The sequence below is a fragment of the Colobus angolensis genome, unplaced genomic scaffold (assembly GCF_000951035.1).
Source record: "Colobus angolensis palliatus isolate OR3802 unplaced genomic scaffold, Cang.pa_1.0 Scaffold155, whole genome shotgun sequence".
Taxonomy (NCBI): Eukaryota; Metazoa; Chordata; class Mammalia; order Primates; family Cercopithecidae; genus Colobus; species Colobus angolensis.
In genome coordinates, this window is record NW_012114655.1 from 1,618,001 (window position 1) to 1,642,825 (window position 24,825).

Below are 24,825 nucleotides of genomic sequence, written 5' to 3' on the forward strand. Positions count from 1 at the left end.
TTTTTTTAAAATGTCGATAAAGCTGTGATGGGTTTAAGATTGAATTGTCTCCCATCTTTACCATAGGGTAGAAGACGTTCTTTAAGGTAGTAAGTAAAGTTAATCATAATGTCGCATGATTTTAGAGCTGAGAGGAAGCCTTAGAGATCATTTTGCCTAGAAATTCTAAAATGAAGGAGGTTAGACTGGGATAGAGAGGTGAAGTGATGTACCCAAGGTCAATCACCTAGGTAATGGTTTTAGCTGTTAAGCCTCTGATTGAACATACTACGTTATGCTTTTTTTTAAAAGTCATGGTATAACATCAGTAACAGAAATAACCTCTCTCTTCCCCCAGAAGGCTGCCAGAAGAATGGAAAGAAGTGTTTTCATTTTTTATTTAGGTACCTGTTTATGTAAAAGTGATGGATGAGTATTTATACGACCAGAACAATACTACACTGTGTGAAAACGGTGTAAAAGAAGTAAAAGACATGGTCCTTTCCTGTTGGTAACTTTTTTACACTGTAATTTTAGGCTCCCAGAGTGGGAATACTGGTTTATAAAAAGTGATTACATGACTATATTAAGTGGATTTTGGAGAGTTTTCATGATACATTCTGAAACTGTTAGTTGATTGTGTAACATGGATAAACAGGGACAGTGAGGCAATTTCAGTAATTAAAGCCCATAGAGGCTTAAATAAAATAGTGCAGTCTTGCTTTTCCATTTATCTCAGGATCCATATTTTTATGATGTTAGTGAGATCTTATAAAGAGATAATGTTTTAGTGCTTCAATAACTAAATTTTTTTAAATAGAACTGACTCATTTTCTTTTCCAGAAAGTAGTACTCTATTTGTACAACAATATTTATACAAAAATGTTTCTTCAGTACCTCCTATGCCAGGCATTGTGTTAGTTGCTGGGGATACAGCAGCTAACGAAACAAAGACCTAGTCTCCGTGGAGCTTACCTCAAGTCTGACACTTCAGTGTGTTTGAAAAAAATGGACAGTAAAACATTTGTAATAAGAATGTTTTAGGACTTTCTTGGATGTAAAATGTAAAATATTTTTAGAGTGCTTGATACTTATTTCAGGAAGTGTTCAGTGTTGACCTATGTGACCAAGGAAAATACAATATTCATTTAGAAAACCTTTTTCATACATGGCTAATTTGACTGCACTTTCATGCTTTATTGCTGCAGAAGTCTACCTGGAATACTTATGAATTAGAAAATAAATACCGCTAGGTTATACGTTCAAAATGTATGAGAGTTCAGGCCCTAGAGTCAGACCTGGTTTGACTTTCCACTTTCATTGCTTTGAGTTGTATGACCTTGGACTAGTGTTTACCTTCTGAGTTGAATCATCTGTAAACTTGGTATATTTAAATATAATGCAAGTATCTACTTCATGGACTTGTGAGAGTTAAATAACATAGTTTGTACAAAGTTATTGATACATGAGTGCCCAGTAAATACTAGCTAGTCCCTTAGTAGATATTCTGTGTACTATATAGTATTAATATATGTTTTGTATATATGATTATGTTAACATGATGCCACAGATACTCAGCAGCATAACCCTTATGTAACTGGGAAACAGTTCAATCAGTGATACAACTGAATTAGCTAAAACCTGTTGGAAACATTGAAGGTAGTCATCACCTGCCTTGCTGTGGCTACGTTGTTTGTGTATTTGAGCAGAGCGCCCAGCCTTCCTCATTAGTCTGCACTGCGTAGCCAAGAATTTACAAAGACCTTGTCAAGAACTGTGAAGGGACTGAAAATTTCGCCTGCTGCAGTTTTGTAGATGTTGGTAGAAGATGTGAGATTTCCTGAGTTAGACAACGGACATAATTTTTCATGGCACTGCAAGTGGAATGGGATTTATTATATTTGTGTTGGTTTTCCTTGCCCTCCTTAAGTTCCATGGAGGTGACAGAGGTGTTCAGGTAGATATTACTCACATAATGAGTTTGCATCATAACTAGAAACCCTGAACTTAGAGAACCTGAATCTTTCATAGTGGGCTGCACAGAAACCTACCTGACCTTTATTCCAGAAGACGACCTTACCTTTATTATATTGGCCACTGAACACACCTGCCCCTCTCCTCAGAAGGGAGGTGGTGTCTTCTAAGACAGTTCACTAGTTAATACATCCTTCAAAAGATAGTCTGGGTAAAAAACCCCAGGACTTCTCCTTGCAAGATGTGCAGAAATGCTAGAGGCCCATGCAGAATTGTCTCCTAAACACGCCTCTGAGTAACTAGCCTAAATGGGGTCACAGAGTTCATAAATTAATGTTCATGTACATTGTCTGTTTATTCTTAAGCTACATTTTTGAAGCGTTTTCTGAAATGTTCTGTGTGATCTACTCCTGCTTATCCTGTATTAAAATTTTATACTCTTAACAGAAAACAAATACTAAAGTTGATATGCATACTGAGGTGTTCAGGAGTGACTGTACTGATGTCTTCAGCTTGCTTCGATGTGCATCAGAAATTAAGTGGGTGTCTGGACAGGGCAGATAGATATGCTGCAAAGTAAATACAGCAAAATGTTGATTGTAGAATGTGAGGAGTGATGTATGAATGTTTATATAGTTATCTCAATTTCTGTGTCAAATTTTTCATAATAAAATGTTGCGGGGAAAGCCAACTGTTCCCCTCTTCCACAATTGATTCTCTTTGCAGCTGAACTGAACTCAGGATTTCAAGATAACTTTGTTATCAGTAGTTCACATCAAAATATGAGTGAATGATAACAGTTTTTAAAAACTGTTAGAGTGCTTCTTTTTTTTTTTTGGTAGCTCTTCTTAGCTTAGTGTGGGAGTCCTTTTAAGACTGGGTGGTTTGGAGAATAAAGGTCCTGCTATTTAAAAGGAAGCCATTGTACTGAATGGTTGCATTTTACATACATGGACTGACTAAAAAGGGTATTTCATGCTGGAAAACCGTTTTTAGGCAAACGAGGCAGGCCAGTCCCACTTGACTGACTTCTGGGTGAACTGCCTTAAAATTTTCTAGTATTTTTGACATCTCACGTTGCAAGTTTTTTTTAAAACTTATGTTCAGACTTTTTTACTCAGAGGTCACATTTGTGTTTGTGTTACATTTCTGTTTGATTGTAAGAATTTGGGACTAGGAGCAGGATTTTGGCTTAATGGCAGTGACAGCTATAGAGGAGTTGGGACAGAATACTTAGTGGCAGGAAATGGTCGGGCTTCCAAAGAACAACAGCCACATAATTGAAAGGTAGAAGTATTTTAATTGTAGATTTTTTTCAATGTAAGAGTGCAAATAAATGTAACTTGTATGCAGTTTTCTTTTTTTATATGGGATAGTTCATTATAAACAGTGACATGTCTCTAACATAAGTTTCTATCAGTACTTTTGATTAAAATGGACTAGTTCAAAAATTGTTTCCTAAATGTTAAACTAAGCATTTATATTGGGCAAATGATAGGATTTCCCCATTTATAGGGATTAAGTTTCAGAAATCCTCTAAACATATTTGTTTACTCCGTAAATTGCATCAGATGTTCACTTTGTCATCAAAACTGCTTTTCACTGTTTTTTTCAATTTTTCAAGGTTATGTCAAGGATCAGTTTTTTTTAAAAAAAATTTGTTTTTCATAAAGAAAAGATATATACAGTTCAAGGAATTATTAAAAATTAAATACTCATGATCACCTCCAGGGTGAGAAACAGAACTTGGCTAGCATTCGGCAAAGCTCTCCTTTTACCCTTTCCCAGTTACTTCCACTGCAGGATTAACCATTATCCTGACTTTTATGGTAGTCACTTGTTTCTCTTGATGATTTAATCACCTAAGCCTTACAAAGGATACATTTTCAATTAGTAAAGCAGGAGATTATTGGTTTAATTCAGGGGTTCTTAACTGTAACTTCATACCTCATTTTTATATTTTGTAATGTTCCTATTACTATCCTGAAAAGAAATTCATATATAAAATGACCAATAACATATGTAATTAAAAATTACAAAATATATTTGCCCTAGCTATAACATAAGGAAAAAAAAAGGAAGTACTTTTATAATGGAATGCTCATTTTAAGTGTAAGTGTTTGGGCATGACTACCCTAGAAGACATAATGAAGTAGTCAAATACTTGTACCCTACTTAAGTTTGTAGGTACAATAGCCAGATGTTTGTATCTACTTAAGATGAGTACGTTTGGATTTAAGAGAAATAAGACAAGAGTTATCTGAATAGTCCTGACAGTTTTTCTTAACATTGATAAAAGGGCAAAATAAGAATAGACATATAGGTAGATTCATGTGAATGTGTCACCTACAAATGACTGCTGACTAATTCAGATGCATTGTATTGGTGATTCAGGTATCATGAGTGGCATTGCTATTGGTAGAATAATCTTCTGTAATGGTGAACTCACCTTTTAACATTTTGAAGAAAAGAGTACACATTTTTCCTGTTCACGTAATAGATGAATACTTGGAAAAGAGGTTTTCCACCAATAAGAATTTTTGGAGGAGTATTTGAAAATGCGATGCAGCGGGAACATAGGACTTCATTGTGTGGGTCTGCATTGCAGAATGTCTACCGTCCTGTTTCCTGCCCCCACCTCCCACCCCAGTAAGTACCACCCAATCATAATGCCGAATCAAAACACCTTGTAAGGGGCAGTATCACCTAAAGGGTTATGTTTGTAGCACTTTCAGTAAGGTATATAACTTCTCTTTTCTGAAGATCTTAAGGTAGATTTCTTCATCAGGCCTTTTAAATCAGCAGCTCCTGGGGGTTACATGATACAACCCCTCTATCCCTGAACCCAGCTCTCCAACCCATTTTACCTTCCATAAAAGTCAGTGTAAAATTTTTGTGAATATTTACCTATGTATGTTTTTCTGAGGTGTAGAATACGGCTTTCATCAGGTTCTTAAAGGATTCTGTAACTCACAAAAGTGGACCACATATTTCTTCCCATGACCTTTTTTAGCTGTTGAATCTGATTATTCCTTTGCTAATGGTCATCAGTACTTGATAATTTTCCATTTCAAACTAGGAAAGGGGCTCAAACTCTTAACTGTCTGCTGGGAGCAACCTTCATTGAGAGGCTAGGTTAGAGGGATACAATGGAGCAGAAAATCTCAAATTCATTTGTTAGGTGGGTTTGTTATAGGTAATTCTACATTTTACTTGCAAGGTTAACATGTCTTGTTAAGAATTTTGTTTTGAATTGGTGGAGTGTATTTCTTTTGATATATTTATCATCATCTTTAGATAATTTATACTTCTATGTCTAGAAATCCCACAATCTGTATTGACAATTTATAATCCCTGGTGAGCAATATCATGAAATGTAAATACTATTTCAGAATTTATACAACTCTTACAGTAAGAGTTTGTTGATCAAAACTGACCCACAGTCATTTTAAAAATCAGTTAAAAAATTATTTTACCTTAGTTTGGATAATTGGCACTTTTTAAAATTGGAGAGAATTAAATTAATAAAACATTTAAATACTAAACACATAATTATGTTATGAAAATACATAAACATGTAATTAAAAATAATTAGGTATTCATTCGTATTATGGATTAGGATTGTTCGAAATTAAAATTTTGTGACATGTCTTTTTGTCATGTTACTAAGAAATTAGATCTTTATTTTAATCTGCTTGCTACTAATGTTAAAGTCCTACTCAAAATAGTCCTATAAAATTTTACATTTTAAAGTGTTTGTAGTAATTACGGATTTGAGAATGTTAAGAAATGGAATTTGCCTTTAAGACTTCCAGTTTTATCAGTTCAAAACATATCTCCAGCCAGCCATTTTGTGGATTCCTGTAGTAAAATGGACACATTGGAGTTTTTTGTCTTTACTCTCATACTAGTTTTATGGTGGAGTTGTTAATCAGATGCTTTTCAAAAAAAAAATGCAAGCACTTGGGGTTGAAGAAGCAGCAAGGGGTGTATGTTGTAAATGGAATGATTAGTTTGACCATATAATGAAACAAGCAGTTCAGAAAATCGTACTTTTATCATATGTATGCTTCCCCCCCAAAAAAAAATGCAGACCTGTTTTATTAAAATACTTCCTTTTCTAAAACCTGCCTTTACATGCTTTCTTCTAATTTTCACTCATTTTTATCTCCTTCCTCTCATCCTAGTTCCAAATTTTTAATTATTAGAAAATGTTTGCTACTCACAAACTTTAAGCATAGGATAAAATCAGTTTACTTCTTACGGCTTGATAATAAGTGTCTTTTAATGACCTTGCCTTTGTAAAATTTTAAAAGACATGCTTATTCTTAAAATTGAAATAAAAGATAGCCTTTATAATAGTTGTCTTTGATTCCAGCCTTCTAGCTTTTTTTTTTTTTTTAAATATAACTTTAAACGAATTGGTTTTAGAATCATTTAAAATTACTTTTGGAGTAGTTAGAACTGTGGTTATTGTTCCCAACTGGAACATGTTTTTATCTTCTGCCTCCAAATTAACCGGTATTTATTTTGTTGTCTAAATTAATCTGCATAATTTTTCTTTAGGCTTTTCTTTAGCAAAATGGATGAGCCTTTTGGGTTCTTTGTTTTGTAATTTTATGTTGTTTGGGTGCAGAACCAAAGCTTAAAAACTTTATATCTAGAGCATATGGCATAATAAACACTTAACAAATATGTGAATGAATGAATGGATTGAATGAATGAACAAACAAAATTGAGGTAAAGCAAAAGCACTGATGTCGTAGGGTGTAGGGTCTTCAGATGTAGAGATTTTTGCAGTTGGCCTAGTAAAATGAACTTGAAGATTGACACTGGTTTGCAGACAACTGGGAAATTCTGGTATTTTCAGCAATGTGTTAACAACATACTATAAAAATACAGTTGTAAACTTCATAGATCAGAAGTTTCATAGTACTTTTTTTGATAGAAATCATACATATTTATGGTAGAAATTTTGTGAAATACAGGGAATGAAGAAGAAAATATGACTTGTTTTTAAGTCTACCACCTGGAGAAAGGCAGTGTTAGTAGCCATTTGGGATATTTATGCCTACAAATGTCAACACATAATTAAAATTGAGGTTATATATTTTCAGTTTTGATTCCTTTGTTGTTGAGAATCCAATTAAATTTTGTTTTCTCTTTAATTTTTAAACTTTACAGGCCCCTTCACAGATGTAGTCACTACAAATCTTAAATTGCGAAATCCATCGGATAGAAAAGTGTGTTTCAAAGTGAAGACTACAGCACCTCGCCGGTACTGTGTGAGGCCCAACAGTGGAATTATTGACCCAGGGTCAACTGTGACTGTTTCAGGTAGCAAATCATGTTCTGAATTTATGTACATTTGAATTTTGACATTTTATGATTCTGTTTTTGTTTAATAAGGTTTCATCTGGAGGGAGGGAGATAATTCTTACATTATTCTGGCTTTGCCTTTAAAGATGTCTTGTTACTGTACTATATGCAAGCTGTTTCAGAAAATTTCTCACTCTCATCTTCTGTGTAGGGAGTGTGGTCAGTTTATAAGAAATTATTGTCAATTACAAACTTTATATCTAGTCTTTATTTCTACAGCTAACCACTACCTTCTCTGCCTTTGTTATTTTATCTTTGAAAAATTATACCATTTTTCTGATGGGTCATTCTCCTTCAGATCGTAATCATATTACACATTGCATGCAGCTATAGAAGTGTCATAATTCTTTTGCTTAAGAAGGTATAATGCCACTTTTTTGCCTACTGTGTCAAATCAGATGAGTCTTTAAATGTCAACAGTGTCCTGCGTGTGAAAACTTTGTTTTTATTTTACTACTCTCTTAATGTGTTTACTTGTCAAAGAAGTGTGCTTGCCATATATAGATTGCTTACTCCTGCTATGGAGTCGATACTGGTACCATAGCTAATGCCACCTATAAACTGTTTTTTCCTTTCTCAGTCCCTCTGACTTCACTAATATAGCTGAGAAATAGGAACTAAATATGAGAACTTACATGGTTTCATGTATTTTACTTAGGGGAGAACCTCTCAGGCTGCATTTACTCTTCCTTTACAGCAGTACTTCTCAACTCCCACTATGTGCTATAATAACACAGGGAGCAGGAACACACGTGGATTCATCTCTCTCAGATCGGAATCTCTGGGAGCATGGCTTAGAAATGTGTACGTTTAGGCTGGGCGCGGTGGCTCACGCCTGTAATCCCAACACTTTGGGAGGCTGAGGCGGGTGGATCATGAGGTCAGGAGTTCAAGACCAGCCTGACCAAGATGGTGAAACCCTGTCTCTACTAAAAATACAAAAAATTAGCTGGGTGTGGTGTTGGGCGCCTGTAGTCCCAGCTACTTGGGAGACTGAGGCAGAGAATTGCTTGAACCCAGGAGGTGGAGGTTGCAGTGAGCTGAGACCACACCACTGCACTTCAGCCTGGGCTATAGAGTAAGACTCCATCTCAAAAAAAAAAAGTGCACATTAAAAAAAAAGCCTGGGTGATCTTGGTAAGTAATCCCTAAGACACAATAATTCCATATCAGTTTTCAAATCCACAGCAGAGTTGGGTAGAGAGAGAGAGAACCCAAGGTAGGCTCATTGAGAGTATTTAGAGGTGGAACCTGAGTGCAAAAGCCATGAAGGACAGACCATAGAGTTTTTGGTGACACTAAATCTTCTCTTGGCAGGTATAGCCAAAAACCTCAAGAGCGAGGAAAAAGATGTTTTAGTGAGTCTTGTGTTAAGGAGGCCTGGGAGGAGTGCTTTTCATGTTTCTTTGCTAAGTCTGATTCATCAGTTCTTGGGATGAAGAGATGGGAAATAAAGATGAAGGAATGCATGCACTCTGGATGTTGCTGCTTTCTACTACATCTTTAAGCCTTTAGCACAATTGGAAGAAGAGATAATTCTTTCTTTTTATCTTTTTTCTTTTTTTTTTGAGACAATGTCTTGCTCTGTTGCCCAGGCAGGAGTGCAGTGATGTAATCTCAGCTGACTGCAACTTCCGCCTCCTGGGTTCAAGTGATTCTCATGCCTCAGCCACTTGAGTAGCTAGGATTACAGGCGTGCGCCAACATGCCTGGCTCATTTTTATATTTTTAGTAGAGACAGAGTTTCACCATGTTGGCCAGGCTAGTCTCGAACTCCTGACCTCAAGTGATCTGTCCACCTTAGCCTCCCCAAATGCTGGGATTACAGGCGTGAGCCACTGCACCTGGCCAGAAGATATAATTATTTCAGTCCACATGGCTAAAAATAGTTTATTGGTACAAGCGTTATATCCCTAGGAATCCAAACAGCTATGCAGAATGATTTTTTCTTTGAGGGGCCCAGATTGCTGATTTCTGTGTGTTAATATTTCTTGAGAAAATAATGTATCAAAGCATTTTCTTCATAGAAACCTGCCTTATTAAAACCTTCAGACAAACTGGTTACTGATTATACAAACATGCCCTTGGATTGCTCTACTTCAATGAGAATTTGGCTTTTCCAATTTTTAGTGTAGTGTGTTTCCATTTACAGTCACTCAAAGGTATGCTTCTTCCAGCAACCTTCTCTGATTAATTCTCTGTACTACATGCTCATTTCTCTTTTTCCCCCTTGTCCCTTTGACACTTTTTTTTGAATTTGTTCCAATTTGTGCACATTTTTATATTTGTTTTCAAGATCGTCTTTGTCTCGTTATTTGGTCTGCAACCTAAATTAGAGTGTAACTGCTATAAACTTAACCATGTTGTAAGTTTTTCGTTTTATTCACAGATTTTTGGTTCATAGTGATTAGCTTATAATGATTACTCAGTGAAGGTTGCTAATGGAATTTTATTTAGCTTAAGCTGTATTCTGAGGCATTTTATCCAGTACATTTCCTGCTGCTGTGTATTTGGCCCCTTGAAAAAGTTGTCTTAACCTTGATAGCAGTTAATGGACTTCTCAGACACATCTTGTGAATAAGACTTTTATTACATAATTGTTATTTTCTACATTTATTTACTCGTGTTTATCTTTTCGAAAGTGTGGAGATATATCTTAGAAATAATCCAAAGTTAGGGAAATAATTTCTGTAATACCATGTACATACTTTGTGTAACTGTTGATTCATTCTTTATGTAGTCTTATATTGGACTCACGTTACATAAATTTAGCATTACTTACAACCACATGGAACCTTAGAAAACTTAAAAGTTGGGAAATTATAAATGCTTAAAAATTTTTAATGTTATTGAGACTGTAGAATAAATTTTAGAAATCAAGAGGCCATATGGTTTCCTTGTGTACTTTTGTTTTCTTAGAAGATTATTCATAAACTGAAATAGATGTTTATTTAAAATACATGTTTGAAAAACTAATTATATTAACATATGGGACGGGCGCTGCGGCTAACGCCTGTAATCCTAGCACTTTGGGAGGCTGAGGAAGGCGGATCTCTTGAGCCCAGGAATTCGATACCAGCCTGGGCAAAATGGCGAAAACCCTTTCTCTACAAAAAATACAGAAATTAGCTGGGCATGGTGGCATGTGCCTGTAGTCTTAGCTGTCTCGGAGCCTGAAGTGGGAGGATTGCCTGAGCCCAGGGAGGTTGAGGCTGCAGTGAGCAGAGATGGCGCCACTGCACTGCAGCCTCACAGCAGAGTGAGACCCAGTTTTAAAAAGCAAAAAATAGATGGTAGTGAAGTTTTAAGTGACTATTTCTCCTTTAAATATCCCAGCTGTATAATTTTAAATCAGAAAACACATGAAGCCTAAATTCATAGTTTTAATAGCTTAGTAGATTTTATCTGAGCTTATAGGCATTATAGTTAACATTGGCAAAGTTTTGAAAATTTTCACAAGCTGAGTTTAGAAAGGGCAAAATCATAGATTCATATTTAATTTTTAATTGCAGTTGTTTATTTTGTTGGTTGTGGAAAACTTAGTAAATTAGAAAGGCAGACAATTTAAAAATACTTGGGATCCATTAAGTTGATTCTGGATTCTTTTTTTTTTTTGAGACGGAGTCTCTGTCTGTCGGCCGGACCGGAGTGCATTGGCCGGATCTCAGCTCACTGCAAGCTCCGCCTCCCGGGTTCACGCCATTCTCCTGCCTCAGCCTCCCATGTAGCTGGGACTACAGGCACCCGCCACCTCGCCCGGCTAGTTTTTTGTATTTTTTAGTAGAGACGGGGTTTCACCATCTTGCCAGGATAGTCTCGATCTCCTGACCTCGTGATCCGCCCGTCTCAGCCTCCCAAAGTGCTGGGATTACAGGCTTGAGCCACCGCGCCCAGCCGATTCTGGATTCTTAAACATTCCGGTATTTGGTTTCTTAAACCCTTCTTAGTTTTCTTTAAATTTGCATATTTGTGAAGTAATAGGAATGATACTATGGCCAGATACTGTTTAAGGCAAATCCCAGACTTGGTATAATTTAATCTGTAACTGTTTCAATGTATGTCTTTCAAACATGCAGGAGACGATATAATATATCCTTTTTTTCTTATTTAGTAATGTTACAGCCCTTTGACTATGATCCAAATGAAAAGAGTAAACACAAGTTTATGGTACAGACAATTTTTGCTCCACCAAACACTTCAGATATGGAAGCTGTGGTAAGTACAGAAGAGGAATTTATTTTGGGGAGTGGAGTTTCAACTGTGGGTTTTGTTCAGCAGTCAGTAGAAAAACTTAATTTCTAAAAACTAAAAGTTAAATTTAGATTTTTAAAAAACTGCCAATGTCTTCATTGTAGATAATTCTAACTTACAGAATGAAAGAATTTTTAAATAGTATTTTTTTTTAGAAACAATTTAGGAATGCTGCTACTGGCCTAGTGCAGTGGCTCAGACCTGTAATCCCAGCCCTGTGGGAGGCCAAGATGGGAGTATCTCAAGCTCAGGAGTTCGAGACCAGCCCAGGCGACATGACAAGACCCTGTCTGTACAAAAAAAAAAAAAAAAAAACTAACAACAAGTAAAAAGAGCTGGGTAGTGTTGGATGCCTGTAGTCCCAGCTACCCAGGAGGCTTGCTTGAGCCCAGGAGGGGCCACTGCACTCCAGCTTGGGAGACAGAATGAGACCAACTGGAAAAAAAGAAAGAAGAAAGAAATGCTGCTATTAAGAAGAAAGTCCTGTGGTTGCTAGTGATACCATTGTGATTTTAATGGATGGTGATAGTAACTCTAGGATTATATAAAGATTCTGTGACATTAGCCAGTAACAATGGCAGGGTGATCAGTAGAGAGTGCACCAGTGTATGTCAGCCAAGCCAGGCAGCTACGCTCATCTTTTAGCTGTCCCGTGAGGTCAGACTGACTTACCATGATCATACCTCCTATGTCTCATGTTTGGTTTTCTTTATTTTTTAGTGGAAAGAGGCAAAACCTGATGAATTAATGGATTCCAAATTGAGATGTGTATTTGAAATGCCTAATGAAAATGATAAATTGGTAAGTAGGAAAATGTAAAAGAAATTGGAAGATGTTGAGCTCTTGGTTCCTTTGATTAATTTTGCTTCTATTTTTGACTTTTGAGGTATGTGTGGTATGGCTGTTTCACGTCATAAGACTCAGTGGTTAAGTTTTAAAAAACTTGATATACTTTTTTTTTTTTTTTTTTTAAATTTTGTTTATCCAAGAAGAAAGAAAGACTCACTTTTAGGTCTAGACTACATCCTTTAAGTATAGCAGATTTTTGTGGTGTAAACCACTACAGGTTCTTTTTTAGAATGAGACGTGTATACATAATTTAAAAATACATATAAATTGCTTTTTGGCCATTATGTACCAGCAGTTTGGGGATAAAAAATTCACTTACATGGATGGTTTATTCCAGGTTTAGCTATTCCCAGGCATTTTGCTCACTTTTGTTTTCAGTCAAATCCATCTGATTGCATTCTTTAGTAAATAATTGTTATGCTGCTCACTCATTAGTGTAAGTCAAATACAATTTGGGGGACTGAGGGATATATGTGTTTATTTAAAAACAAACAAATAGTAGTCTGTGAATGTACAGAGTGGATTATAGTCACTTACCTTGTCCTTTTCCCTGTCTGGATTGCAAATTTGAATCTTTCCCTATGGTAAGAGAGACCTGAAAGATAAGTTTTTCTGTGTGTGTATGAGACTTAATACATACAATAATATGGATAAATAGAATTGTTTGGCACGATTTGGTTACAATCTGACATGACTACTGCCTTAATCTGGTGGCCATTTGCCCTATTGAAAAGTAAACATGCAGATTAAATACGTGGGCTCAGTTACTGTGTTTCTCTTTCAGGATAAGCAGAAATGAAAAGGTCTCTGGTAATTAGATGTTGACCAAATTAGTTTTTGAATTTTTAAAATACCTCTTTTAAGTGATTTTTGAGGTATTTGCCAAAAGCAAAAAAATGTGAACACGTATATTCTCTGTAAAGTGAGTGTTAGATGGCCTTTGTATGCTTCCCATTTAGAGGTTTTCTTTTTTGCTTAGGCTGAGGGAAGCTAATAGCTTGCCTAGCTCTTACTGTTGAAATCAAGAAAACAAAACAGCATGTTGTCTGGATTGACTTTTTTTAAAAAACATTTGGATATTTTCTCACTTAGAGTTTATGTCATTTTTTACAGTAATTCATTCAGCATAAATCTGTCTTCTCTCTGGGCTTCTGCTGTGCTCTGGATAGCACACACTTTGAGATGTGTGAAAAGGATTGAGACTGCAGGTATTTGATACTGCTAATTAAGACTAGCTCTCACTGGTTTGGAAACCAAACCAGAAGTTGATGGGAATGATATGGTAATGACAGTTGAACCCAGCCATTTACCCATCTTGTGTGAAAAGAGCAGTTATGCCTACCTATTGGTCTAGCCCATAGTTATCCAAGAAAGTAGTTTTGGGTCTCTTTTAGCGCTTGAGCAAATACTGAATGGAGTTCCCAGGATCGCCTGTGGTGGAACTTGAGCAGCAGTAGAACCTGGAACCTTTTCAGAGCAGGTATTACTAGTAACCTAAAAGCTGTTAAGTAACTTCAAAGTACTCTAGAGAATATCTTGAGTCTGAGCCTTGATTAGCCAGCTGTTAATGTATTTTCACTAATTGGATTATCTGGACTTGTATATTAAATTGTAGGAAATATCTGCTAAAGATAATTTTTAAGATTTATTTTGAAAAACTTGAAGCACCTAGAAGAGTAGGTAGGAGGAGTACAATGAACCTCTGTGAACTTACGAGCAGCTTTATCAATGACTAGTTTGTGGTTAAGCTTACTATATATAAATCCTATTACTTCTCATCTTAGGTATTATTTAAGGCAAATCCCAGACATGGTATAATTTAATCTGTAACTGTTTCAATGTATGTCTTTCAAAGTACTTTAAAAAAAGAGATACAAATTTTTAATGACAATATTGTTACTATGCCTTTAAAAATTTAGCATATCCTTAATATCAAGCTATCCAGGCAGCATTAAAACTTGTCACAGATGTCATTAAAAAATTTTTTTTTCTGCAGTTTGTTTGAATTAGATGAAAATAAAGTCCAAATAGTTCTTTTTTTTTTTTTTTTTCTTTGAGATGGAGTCTTGCTCTGTTGTTCAGGCTGGAGTGCAGTAGCACGATCCTGGCTCACTGCAACCTGTGCCTCCTGGGTTCAAGCAGTTCTCCTGCCTTAGCCTCTAGTAGCTGGGATTACAGGTGCATGCCACCACGCCTGGCTAAGTTTTGTATTTTTTGTAGAGACAGGCTTTTGCCAGGCTGGTCTCAAAATCCTGACCTCAGGTGATCCACCTGCCTTGGCCTCCCAAAGTGTGCTGGGATTACAGGTGTGAGCCACCGTGCCTGGCAGAGCCCAGATACTTCTGTTGGATGATACGTTTCTTAAATCTCTTAGTTTGTTGTTTCCTCCCTCTTTTTTTTTTTTTTTTTGCAAATTATTGAATGTTTTTATTATTAAACTATGTTTAACTATAGACTTTCCCACAGACTTGATTTTGCTGATTCCATCCTTGTGGTGCCATTTAGCCTTTTTCCCCTGTCCCTGGTATTTCCTATGATTGAAAGTTTGAAATGAGTGGTTCTCATCAGGGGCAATCGATTTGCTCCTCTAGGGACCGTGTTTGGAAACATTTTTGGTTTTCATGACTGAGAGGTAGGTAAGGGTGCTACAGGTAACCTGTTTAGTGGGCAGAGGCCGGAGATGCCTTTCAGCTTCCTGTGATGCACAGAACAGCCCCCACAATAAAGAATAGTCTGGCTCAAAATGTCAGTAAAGTTGAGATTGAGACAGTATGGCCTAGGTCTGTTAATTCATTTAAGATTGTCTTATGGTGATACTCTGTCATTCCTACTTCATAACACTAGTTACAATACTTGTGTAAAGAGAAACTTGTGCTTATGTAATATTTGATTATTGAGTGGTAGAGTTTAAAAAGGCAGAACAAATGCCAAAGTTTATCTTGAAAGGTTTTGAAAACTGAGTTGGTTTATAAGCATCCCACCTCGTGATGTCCAGTTGATCTTCCACCTTCCATCCTTTCTTCCCTCCCTCCCTGCTTCTATATTGATAAAACTCATGAATTTAAACATATTTGAGTTTTAACTCTTGACAGTTAATTATTATTATTGGTGCTCAAGTTGCCTGGTAAGGATACTTTTCACATTGGTTCTTGAGTTTTTTTGATCCTCATAGTCTTTGGTAATTTTCTTGTCTAATGTGACAAGATTTTTCCAGGTTCAGACCTGGAAAGAAGCTCAGGACCATTTCAGTGGGAGATGGTATTTCAGGACTACAATCGGCCGGGGCCCTGTGACAAAATTGATTTTTAATTTTATCAAACTCTCTTCATTTTTTTGACCAAGATAAGAGTGGAGGCCCATTTTTCATTTGGAGGTGCTTCTTCAAATGGTAAAATTTTAATGATAAAACAGCATATAGGATGATGTGGATCCTTTTATTTCTTGGGGTAATGATTGCATTTTATGGTTGGATTATGTTGGGTAATTCAAAATGTGCAAAATCCAATACTGATCCTGAGAAGAATGGGCAGGTACTTCTATGAACCAGCTGAAGTGGTGTTTCAGTATAGCAATACATAAATATAACTTACGACTTTCATGGCTCACTGGCCTTGCCATTATGATTTTTGATGGATGTTTTTGAATGTTTATAATTTACATTTCAAGTTTTACACATAAAATGAGACTTAAAGATTGTAATATATCACCGTTTCAAATTTATGTAATTCAAACTTGCAAAAATTGTGTCTATACTATTTAGGCTGGAAGTGGCCTTAATTGATTAATGTGTATGTTAAAGAGAGGCTAAAACACAACTGTATTTTTATAAGGCAGTATTTCCCAGTGTATTAGGTTGGAAGCGGTCTGTAGTCAGGTGAGCTTGGAAAAATATTGTAAATGTCTCCAAGAGGAATCACATGTGTATCTGCCTATTAAAGGCTCTGAGAAAACTTAACGGTAAAGAAATATATTTAACCCAGTATTTTTTTTTTATTTAAAATAACCTAATTAGGAAATACCGATGTTCTGAAAAAATATACTTTGGGAAATACTGTTCCTGCCTAAACTCACTCTTGTAATATTAACTAACCTGCAGATTGTACAAGAAATGTTACATACTGAGAAATGAGTTTAAACTCAGTGCAACCTGGCACAGACCCAGTTCCATCTGGGTTGTTAATTGATTGTGTGACTTTCAAGTTACCAATTTAATGTTGCATCTCATCTTTTATAGAAAATATGAAATCTTAAGGTACCAAATCTGAAGTCTTATGATAGTACAAAATATATAAGAAGTTTTTGTTTCTAACAATTAAGGATAAAACCTTTTATATGTCTAAAGATAAATAGCAAAACACCTCTTTCTTAATATTTTATTCGTGTGGTAATAAGACCCTATTGATAATTGTATCCTCCTGTTTCTAGGTCAATATTCTTTATAGATGAAGTTGATAAAACTGGTTAAAAAAAGTATTTTTGACATGTTGGTTTCTTTCTAGTATCTGTAGATAAAATTAGTAGTTAATATTTGTTTAGCATGAAATTTGGCTCTTTGGAAATTAGGACATTATTGGATAGTGTGATACACAGTTTGTTAATTTACTTCAGATGAATTGATAAAATGCTATATGACGCTGAATCCTGACTTACACAGTTGCTGAAATATGACAATCCCTTATTCAAAGAAAATACATTTCTAAATGTGCAAGATGAACAAAAATGTTTTGAAAACTTGGTGATGTATTTTTTAAAAGTATAGAGTGGAAAATACATTTTTATCTTACAGTTATGATTGTGATATAGAGAATTCTTTGAGATCTTTTGATCTTTTAGTTTATTAGTATGTTGTAAAAAGTGTGTTAACTTAAGCAAAATCAGTTTAATTTTTAACTGCGTTGCTGTTAACAGCTTAGGATTTAACATAGAACTTAGGATTTAACATGTGGATGGCATTTGTATTTTTTTGTTCAGCTTTAGTGTTTAGAGCAGTGGAGAAATTCATAGGGGTTCTTTACACCTTTATTTTTTGTTTCGATATATGCATACATTATTAAATGATCACCACAATCAAGCTGATTAACATACCAGTCACCTCAGATAAATAGGTCACATTTACTTTAAAGAATCGATCAAAATTTCATTTTTGGTAGTCAGCTTAGAAAAATTTGGTTAGTGTTGAAAACAGATTCTGCAGTAGCTATCACAGTTGTTGATGCACTCTCCTCAGATATTGTAGAGGTAACAAATCTTGAACTTTATGATTCTTTTTTAGTGTGTCTTAACCCCACTCCCTTAATTCCCCAGCCCCTCTTCCTGTATCCTTGTGCAGAAAGAAGCACACTAGTATTTAAGTACTGTATTAGTCTGTTCTCACATTGCTATAAAGAAATACCTGAGACTGGGTAATTTATAAAGAAAAGAGGTTTAATTGGCTCACAGTTCTGCAGGCTGTACAGGAAGCATGACGGCTTCTGTATCTGAGGAGGCCTCAGGAAACCTCCAGTCATGGTGGAGAGTACGGGGGAGCAGATACCCCACGTGGTAGGAACAGGAGCAAGAGAGCGCGAAGGGGCGGTGCTCCACTCTGTCCTGAGAACAGTACCACAAGGAGGGTGCTTGAAGCATTCATGAAGGACCCACCCCCATGATCCAGTCACTTCCCACCAGGCCCCACCTCCAACACTGGAGATGACAGTTTGACATGAGATTTGCCGGGGACACAGATCCAAACCATATCAAGTGTGTTGTATACGTATACCCCACTTGTTTGAGGATTTTGATCTTTTTACGGATGCTATTAATTCTTGGGTGTTTACATGTTTGGAATGCAGTGAAAAAGTATGATGTTATTTTGTTGATTTCCTTAGACTTTTTAGGACTTTGATACTGAATATATAAGTAAGGAAATGATGGAAGTTTTGTGTTCATCTTATAGGGTAAAAAATGGAGCCAGCTTTAGAAGCACAGTGGCTAAGTTCATATTTTTATTTTTATAGTTTAAATAAATCATTTATTTGTGACAAAACAATTCTCATTTATTTGAACCATCACTAAAGTGTAGGCTACTTTTTGGGAAATAGCTCTCTGATTTGGATCATAGATAAGGTGCCCCAGGAAACTTAGGAACCCTTTTATTTTAGAACAAAAGGACTCTTAGTATTTTTTCCTGGATAATAAGCATAAGCACATACCATCCTTAAGCACACTGAGATGTGTCATTACCCTAGTCCTCCCTAGTCCTCGGGATCAGCAGGTGTGTGCCAGTACATTTCATTTTGTTAATGGCCCCTAGTGTCTTCAGTTGAGTTATTGTCAGTGCTAGTACTGAAAGCCATTCAGCGTGTTCCGTGTATTGTTGACAGCTGGAGGCACATGATACGAAAGTGCTGACTATTGTACAAAATAGGGTTCTTTGAATTATTAGCTCTGTTCGGATTGTCAGCTCTGTATTATGAAATGCGTAATGTCCAATTAGTGGTAGTGGTTATTTTTTAAGGATCAAATGTGGTTTTATTATTTTTGAAGTTTTATGACCTATTCAGTTCTTTGTGTTCACTTCTAAAAAATTTTCAAGGCCTTAACTCTGACATTTTCTGAATTTCTTAAATGTATTGCATTTCATTTATGTCCTCCATCTGACATTTGAAGGTGACGTATTTTCTAGAAAAAAATACTAGTTTGTTTTAATGAAGACTGAGGGGCTGTAAAGAACAAGGATGTCAGGGGTCTTATTATAAAGACATTTTATAGTTGAATATACATTATTTTCTGTTGAGACAGAGAACAAATGGGATATCAGTAAGTATAATTAAGGAATCCCTTTCCTACCTGTTTGTATAATACAGTATTGCTTTTATCTATTAAAGGAATTTGAAAAGAAAGGAAGAGAACTATGGAGTTAATGGTTATGTGAGTCTTTAAGTGTGTTTATTGGCCTGGGATGTGTGTGAGGGCGTGAGTGTATTAGGGGATAGGCTTTAAGTACAAGAGAGGTTTATAAAATTGTTCACATTGAATGTTATCAAAGGTAAGAAGACATGAAGGTGCTTTTCAGATTATTGACAGTTATTAATTAGTAAAAAACATTAAAAGCCACAAAGAATTAGATGGTATTCATTTTAAAACATCATAAGGCTGGCATAAATTTTAATGAAGTATGTACATTTAATAGGTGCACATAATGCAATTAGATTATAACTAATTTTGTTTGGGAAATACAAAACGAGTTCAGAAACTACTTTTGCTTTAACATAGCTATTACTTATTAGTATCATTTATTATGAATTAATGCATTTTTATAAAGTGTTAATGTTTTAGAGCCTAATGGTTTCTGTGTCAGTCATTCCCAGTATCATGCAGAAGAAATCAGAGTTCGGTGAGAATCTGAGAATATGTTTCCCATGCCATCTCAGGGCATAACTCCACCAGGGAATGCTCCGACTGTCACTTCAATGAGCAGCATCAACAACACAGTTGCAACACCCGCCAGTTATCACACGAAGGATGACCCCAGGGGACTCAGTGTGTTGAAACAGGAGAAACAGAAGGTTTGTTATAGGGAGCTAACAGACTTAGGAGTCTACTAGTGTTAATGATTAAGTTAATGTAAATATCTAGCAGATAAGTGGTATTGTGAGTGTGTTATATGAAGTAGATAGAAGTGAACTATGCCTAAAATTACAATAAAACCACAAAGCACTTAAAAATCATGCACACAAACTACTCTGTTCTAAAAAACTTCTGAACTTACTAAAATCTCAACAGTGAGCAGGACAGTGTAAGTGTGAACATTACGAAGTTAGTGTAATTTTTTTCTTTGAGATTTGGGGGGCGTACTCTTTTTTTTTTTTTTTTGAAACGGGGTCTCACTCTGTCACCCAGGCTGGATTCTCCCACCTTAGCCTCCTCAGTAGCTGAGACTACAGGCATGTGCCACCATGCCTGGCTAATAATTTTTCTATTTTTTTGGTGGAGGTGGGGTTTCACCATGTTGGCCAGGCTGGTCTCAAACTCCTGACCTAGGTGATCCGCCTGCCTTGGCCTCCCAAAGTCCTGGGATTATAGGTGTGAGCCACCACACGTGGTCAACCCCACAGTTTTAGCAGATTGTTTATACTTTGATTTGGTTTTGCATACGACATGCATTACTAAGGCTTTGAAAAGTTACTGTTTAAATGTTTAATATTTTTTTGTTTTTGTGATTGGGAATTATTTACTTCTGGGAATCATGATCCTAGAGAAACAGTAAATTGTTTAGGGTGGGAAAAAAAATTTCAGGTAACCTTGTTACTTAAATCCTGTCTCTTAATTCATAGGTCAAGACCTTAATTCTGCCTCTCACGGTTTATGACAGTGCTCTTGACTTTAGCCTCTTAACTCCTTTTATGTGCGTTTTTATCTATCACTCATGTTACTTGTAAGAATGTAGCCCCACGTTTATGTCCTTTATCTCCTTTGTTCTTCCCAAGGCTTCTTTGCAAACTTGTTCTTGTATTTCCAATTCCTAGTTCCCTCTTTTTCTAATTAACCCCCAGTAGAAATACTTGGCATATTAGAACTGAAATTCTGATGGTCGCTAGAAAAGAATAAAAAAGTACAGTCATGCATCTCTTAAGGATGGGAATATAGAGAAATGCGTTGTTAGGTGATTTGTTGTGTGAGCATCATAGAGTGTGCTTAAAAAAACCTATATATGGTATTGCCTGTTTTTCCTAGGCTACAGACTTGTGTAGCCCGTGGCTGTACTACTATCCAAACAATCTATAGCAAGCTCTTTCGACCTGCAGCCTGCTACCCACACGTGTCCCAGGAGATCTTTGAATCCGGCCCATCGCAAATTTGTAAATTTTCTTAAAACACTATGAGATTTTTTTTGTGTGTGTGTGTTTTTTTTTTTTTTTTTTTTTTTTTATAGCTCATTAGCTATTGTTAGTGTTAGTGTATTTTATGTGTGGCCCAAGACAATTTTTCTTCCAGTGAGGCCCAGGGAAACTGGAGGATTGGACACCTGTGACTAGACACAGAAAAGGCGCAGCAAAAATACGGCATAAGAGATTAAAAAAGAAATTGTATACCTGTATACCAGTATATCTGTATACTGTGAATGGATTTTGCAGAACTGGAAGTTGTTTCGGGTGGGTCAGTGAATGAGTGGTGAGTGAATGGGAAGGCCTAGGACATTACACTGTAGACTTTATAAACACTGTACACTTAGGCTACATTTATTAAAATTTTTTTCTTTATTAATCTTAGCTTTCTGTAACTATTTTCATAAACTCTAAAATTAAAAATTTTGACATAACTTAAAGCACAAGCACAGTGTATAGATACATAAAAATATCTTTTTATGTCCTTATTCTATAGGCTTTTTTTTATTTTTTAAATAAGATTTTTTTAAAAACTTTTTTTGTGAAGACTAGGACACGGCACACACATCACCCTAGGCCTACACAGGGCGGAATCATCGGTATCACAGCCTCCATCTCCACATCCTGTCTCCCTGGAGTGTCTTCAGGGACAGTAACACGCATGGAGCTGTTATCATCTGTGATAACAGTACCTTCTGGAATACCTCCTGAAGGACCTGCCGGAGTCTTAGAGTTAACTTTTTGTTTTCATAAGTAGGAGTCCATTGTAAAATAAATGATAAAAAGCATAGCACAGTAAATACATAAACCTGTCACATAGTCATTTATTACCAAGTATTCTGTATTGTATATAAATCATGTGTGTGATACTTTTATATGACTGGAGTACAGTATGTATATTTACACCAGCATCACCACAGACATGTGAATGGTGTGTTGTAAGACCTCACTAGATAATAGGAATTTTTCAGTGCCATTCTAATTGTATGGGAACACTATCATATGTATGGATCATCGTTGACCACAACATCATTATACAGTGCATGACTGGACAACTCATAGATGGAGGATGACTGCAGATAGGCTAAATAGTGGAAAATGGACAAGGTTGGTTTATTGTTTTAGTTGATACACACCTTGACTTTCCAGCTTACTCTAAATTGCAGGGTTCAATGTAAGGTAAGGTTACTATGCATCAGTTTACTAAGAGTCGCAGCATGTGGAATCCCTCTAGTTTGCTTGTTTCATGGTTCTCAGAAGAGCAAGTCTTCTCTTTCTGGACCAGTTTGAAGCAACTCTCAAGAAACAAGCTGTTTTATTGGCGCCAAACCTCACTATTAGAGGTCCTGAATGGAAGCATATACTTCAAGTTACACGTGCTTAATTTTTTCCATCAGGCTGTTCAGATTGTCACTCCACGCATGACTCAAACCCCACCCTCCCATCACACTTCCCCCCATTTTTAACTCCTAAGATTAATATGCTATATTACATATAAATATGTAGCATATGTATATGTAAATAAAATAGATTTTCTTGCACCTATTATGTATGTTGACTGTTTTGTAAGGGGCCTAGGTAGTATGTGATATAACTTATTGGGCACACTTTTGAAGTATGTTTCAGCTTCACTGTATTCTTTGCATTCTAGTCTCTTTATGCTCCACAAATTGGTTATCATTTCTTCTTTTTGTTATAAAAGCAGTATAACTTTTTTTTTTTCTTGAAACGGAGTCTTGCTCTGTTGCTCAGGCTAGAGTGCAGTGGTGTGATCTTGGCTCATTGCAAGCTTCGCCTCTGGGATTCACGCCATTCTGCTGCCTCAGCCTCCCGAGTAGCTGGGACTACAGGCGCCCACCACTACGCCCGGCTGATTTTTTGTATTTTTATAGAGACAGGGTTTCACCATGTTAGCCAGGATGGTGTCTATCTCCTGACCCTGTGATCCACCCTCCCCGGCCTCCCAAAGTGCTGGGATTACAGGCGTGAGCCACCGCGCCCGGCCCAGTATAACATTTTTAAGAGAAATTTCAATGAAAAAGAAAAATCTGATTGTATTTGCTTAGATAAATTCTAATCTAATTCCAAGTCTAATTCTATTAGAATTAGAAACATCTAAATCTAATTCCAATCTAGTTATCTTTTTATGGAATGTCTTCTTATGGATATGTTATTTAAATTGGAAAGAATGGAAAGCTGCCCAGCAAATGCTTAACAAAAGTGAAATGTTTAATTTTGGCAAGGCGTAGAATAGAATATTTAATGACATGTCATTTAAAATGATTATTAAAAATGCATATAAATGAATAAGCAAATATGTATGCCCAATTTTATAAAATGTGAGTGGAAAAATAGTAATATAAATAATAGTTTTGTTGATTTCATGAGATTATGGGAAATGATTTTTTCCCTTCCCCCCATAATTTAAAATTTTATGCAATGTAAAGAATTTAAAAACAAAAATCTAGTTGTCAAGAGCTTGATGATCTTTGTTTTAGTTTTTTTCTCTTTGGTGTTGACCCCATGTATATCTTTTTTCCCCCCTTTTGGAGACAGAGGCTCACTCTCACCTGGGCTGGAGTGCAGTGGCAGGATCTCATCTCATTGCAGCCTCCACCTCCTGGGCTCAAGCCACCTCAGCCTCCTGAGTAGCTGAGATTAGAGTTGCACACTACCATGCCTGGCTAATTTTTAGAATTGTTTTTTGTAGAGACAGGGTCTCCCTCTGTTGCTCAGGCTGTTCTTGAATTCCTGGGCTCAAACAGGCCACCCATCTCGGCCTCCCAAAGTTTTGGGATTTACAGGCATGAGACATGGTACCCTGCTTCATCCTCTTAAGTTTTTCGTCAATTTTCTGGTATGAGTATGATACTTTTTCCCAATTTTTAACCGAAACCTAAAAGTTCTTCTATTGCCATATGGGTGGCCATTGCCACCTCCTTTGTAGAGGAAGTCAGTGTGCCAACTTCATTATCAGAAGTTGGATTTGTGTTAGGATAGAATTTGACCACACTGAAAATCATTTTGAAATGAGTTCTAACTACTATTAAGGAAAATAATAGGAAAAAGTATTGGCAGGGTAAGATATATCTGAAGCAATGTTTTAATAGTAGAGGTGGCTATTGTTAGATTGGTTGGGGTGGAAGAGATTGGGGTGAAGAACAAAAAAGCTGGCAAGAGAAAAACTCAGAGAAAGAATTGAAGTAGGCTTCTTTAAAACCTTTCTTAACTGGGAAGCTTGAAGAAAAATCGAAGAATCTACCGACAGGTCAAATACATACTGTTGATTAGAACCTCATTATAAATTTTCATTTTTAAATAGATTTTACGTGGATTTAGGCATACTGATCAAATCACATCCCGTTCATAAGAAGAACAAGTTTTGCCCTTTGAACAAATAATCTGTTTATACTTAATATAAATTTGGTAGCTGGGATGGTGTGGTAGGTGTGCAGCCTCTGATAAATCTTATAAAATGAGTATTGTGGAATGCCATAAAGTTGATTCTGTAAATGTCTTGGTTAGC

At 36.1% G+C, this 24,825-nt stretch overlaps 1 protein-coding gene across 2 annotated transcripts in view; it reads left to right on the plus strand.

Annotated features, from left to right (window-relative positions):
* VAPA (VAMP (vesicle-associated membrane protein)-associated protein A, 33kDa) overlaps positions 1 to 24,825 on the plus strand; it is a 48,219-nt gene that overhangs the window by 16,233 nt on the left and 7,161 nt on the right. The window contains exons 2-5 of one of the 2 annotated variants that reach the window (XM_011936612.1): positions 7,138 to 7,290; positions 11,444 to 11,547; positions 12,304 to 12,384; positions 19,845 to 19,979. In XM_011936612.1, coding sequence (XP_011792002.1) covers positions 7,138 to 7,290; positions 11,444 to 11,547; positions 12,304 to 12,384; positions 19,845 to 19,979 — 473 coding nt within the window. The remainder of the gene's footprint in view (positions 1 to 7,137; positions 7,291 to 11,443; positions 11,548 to 12,303; positions 12,385 to 19,844; positions 19,980 to 24,825) is intronic. The other variant, XM_011936613.1, reaches the window with a different exon arrangement.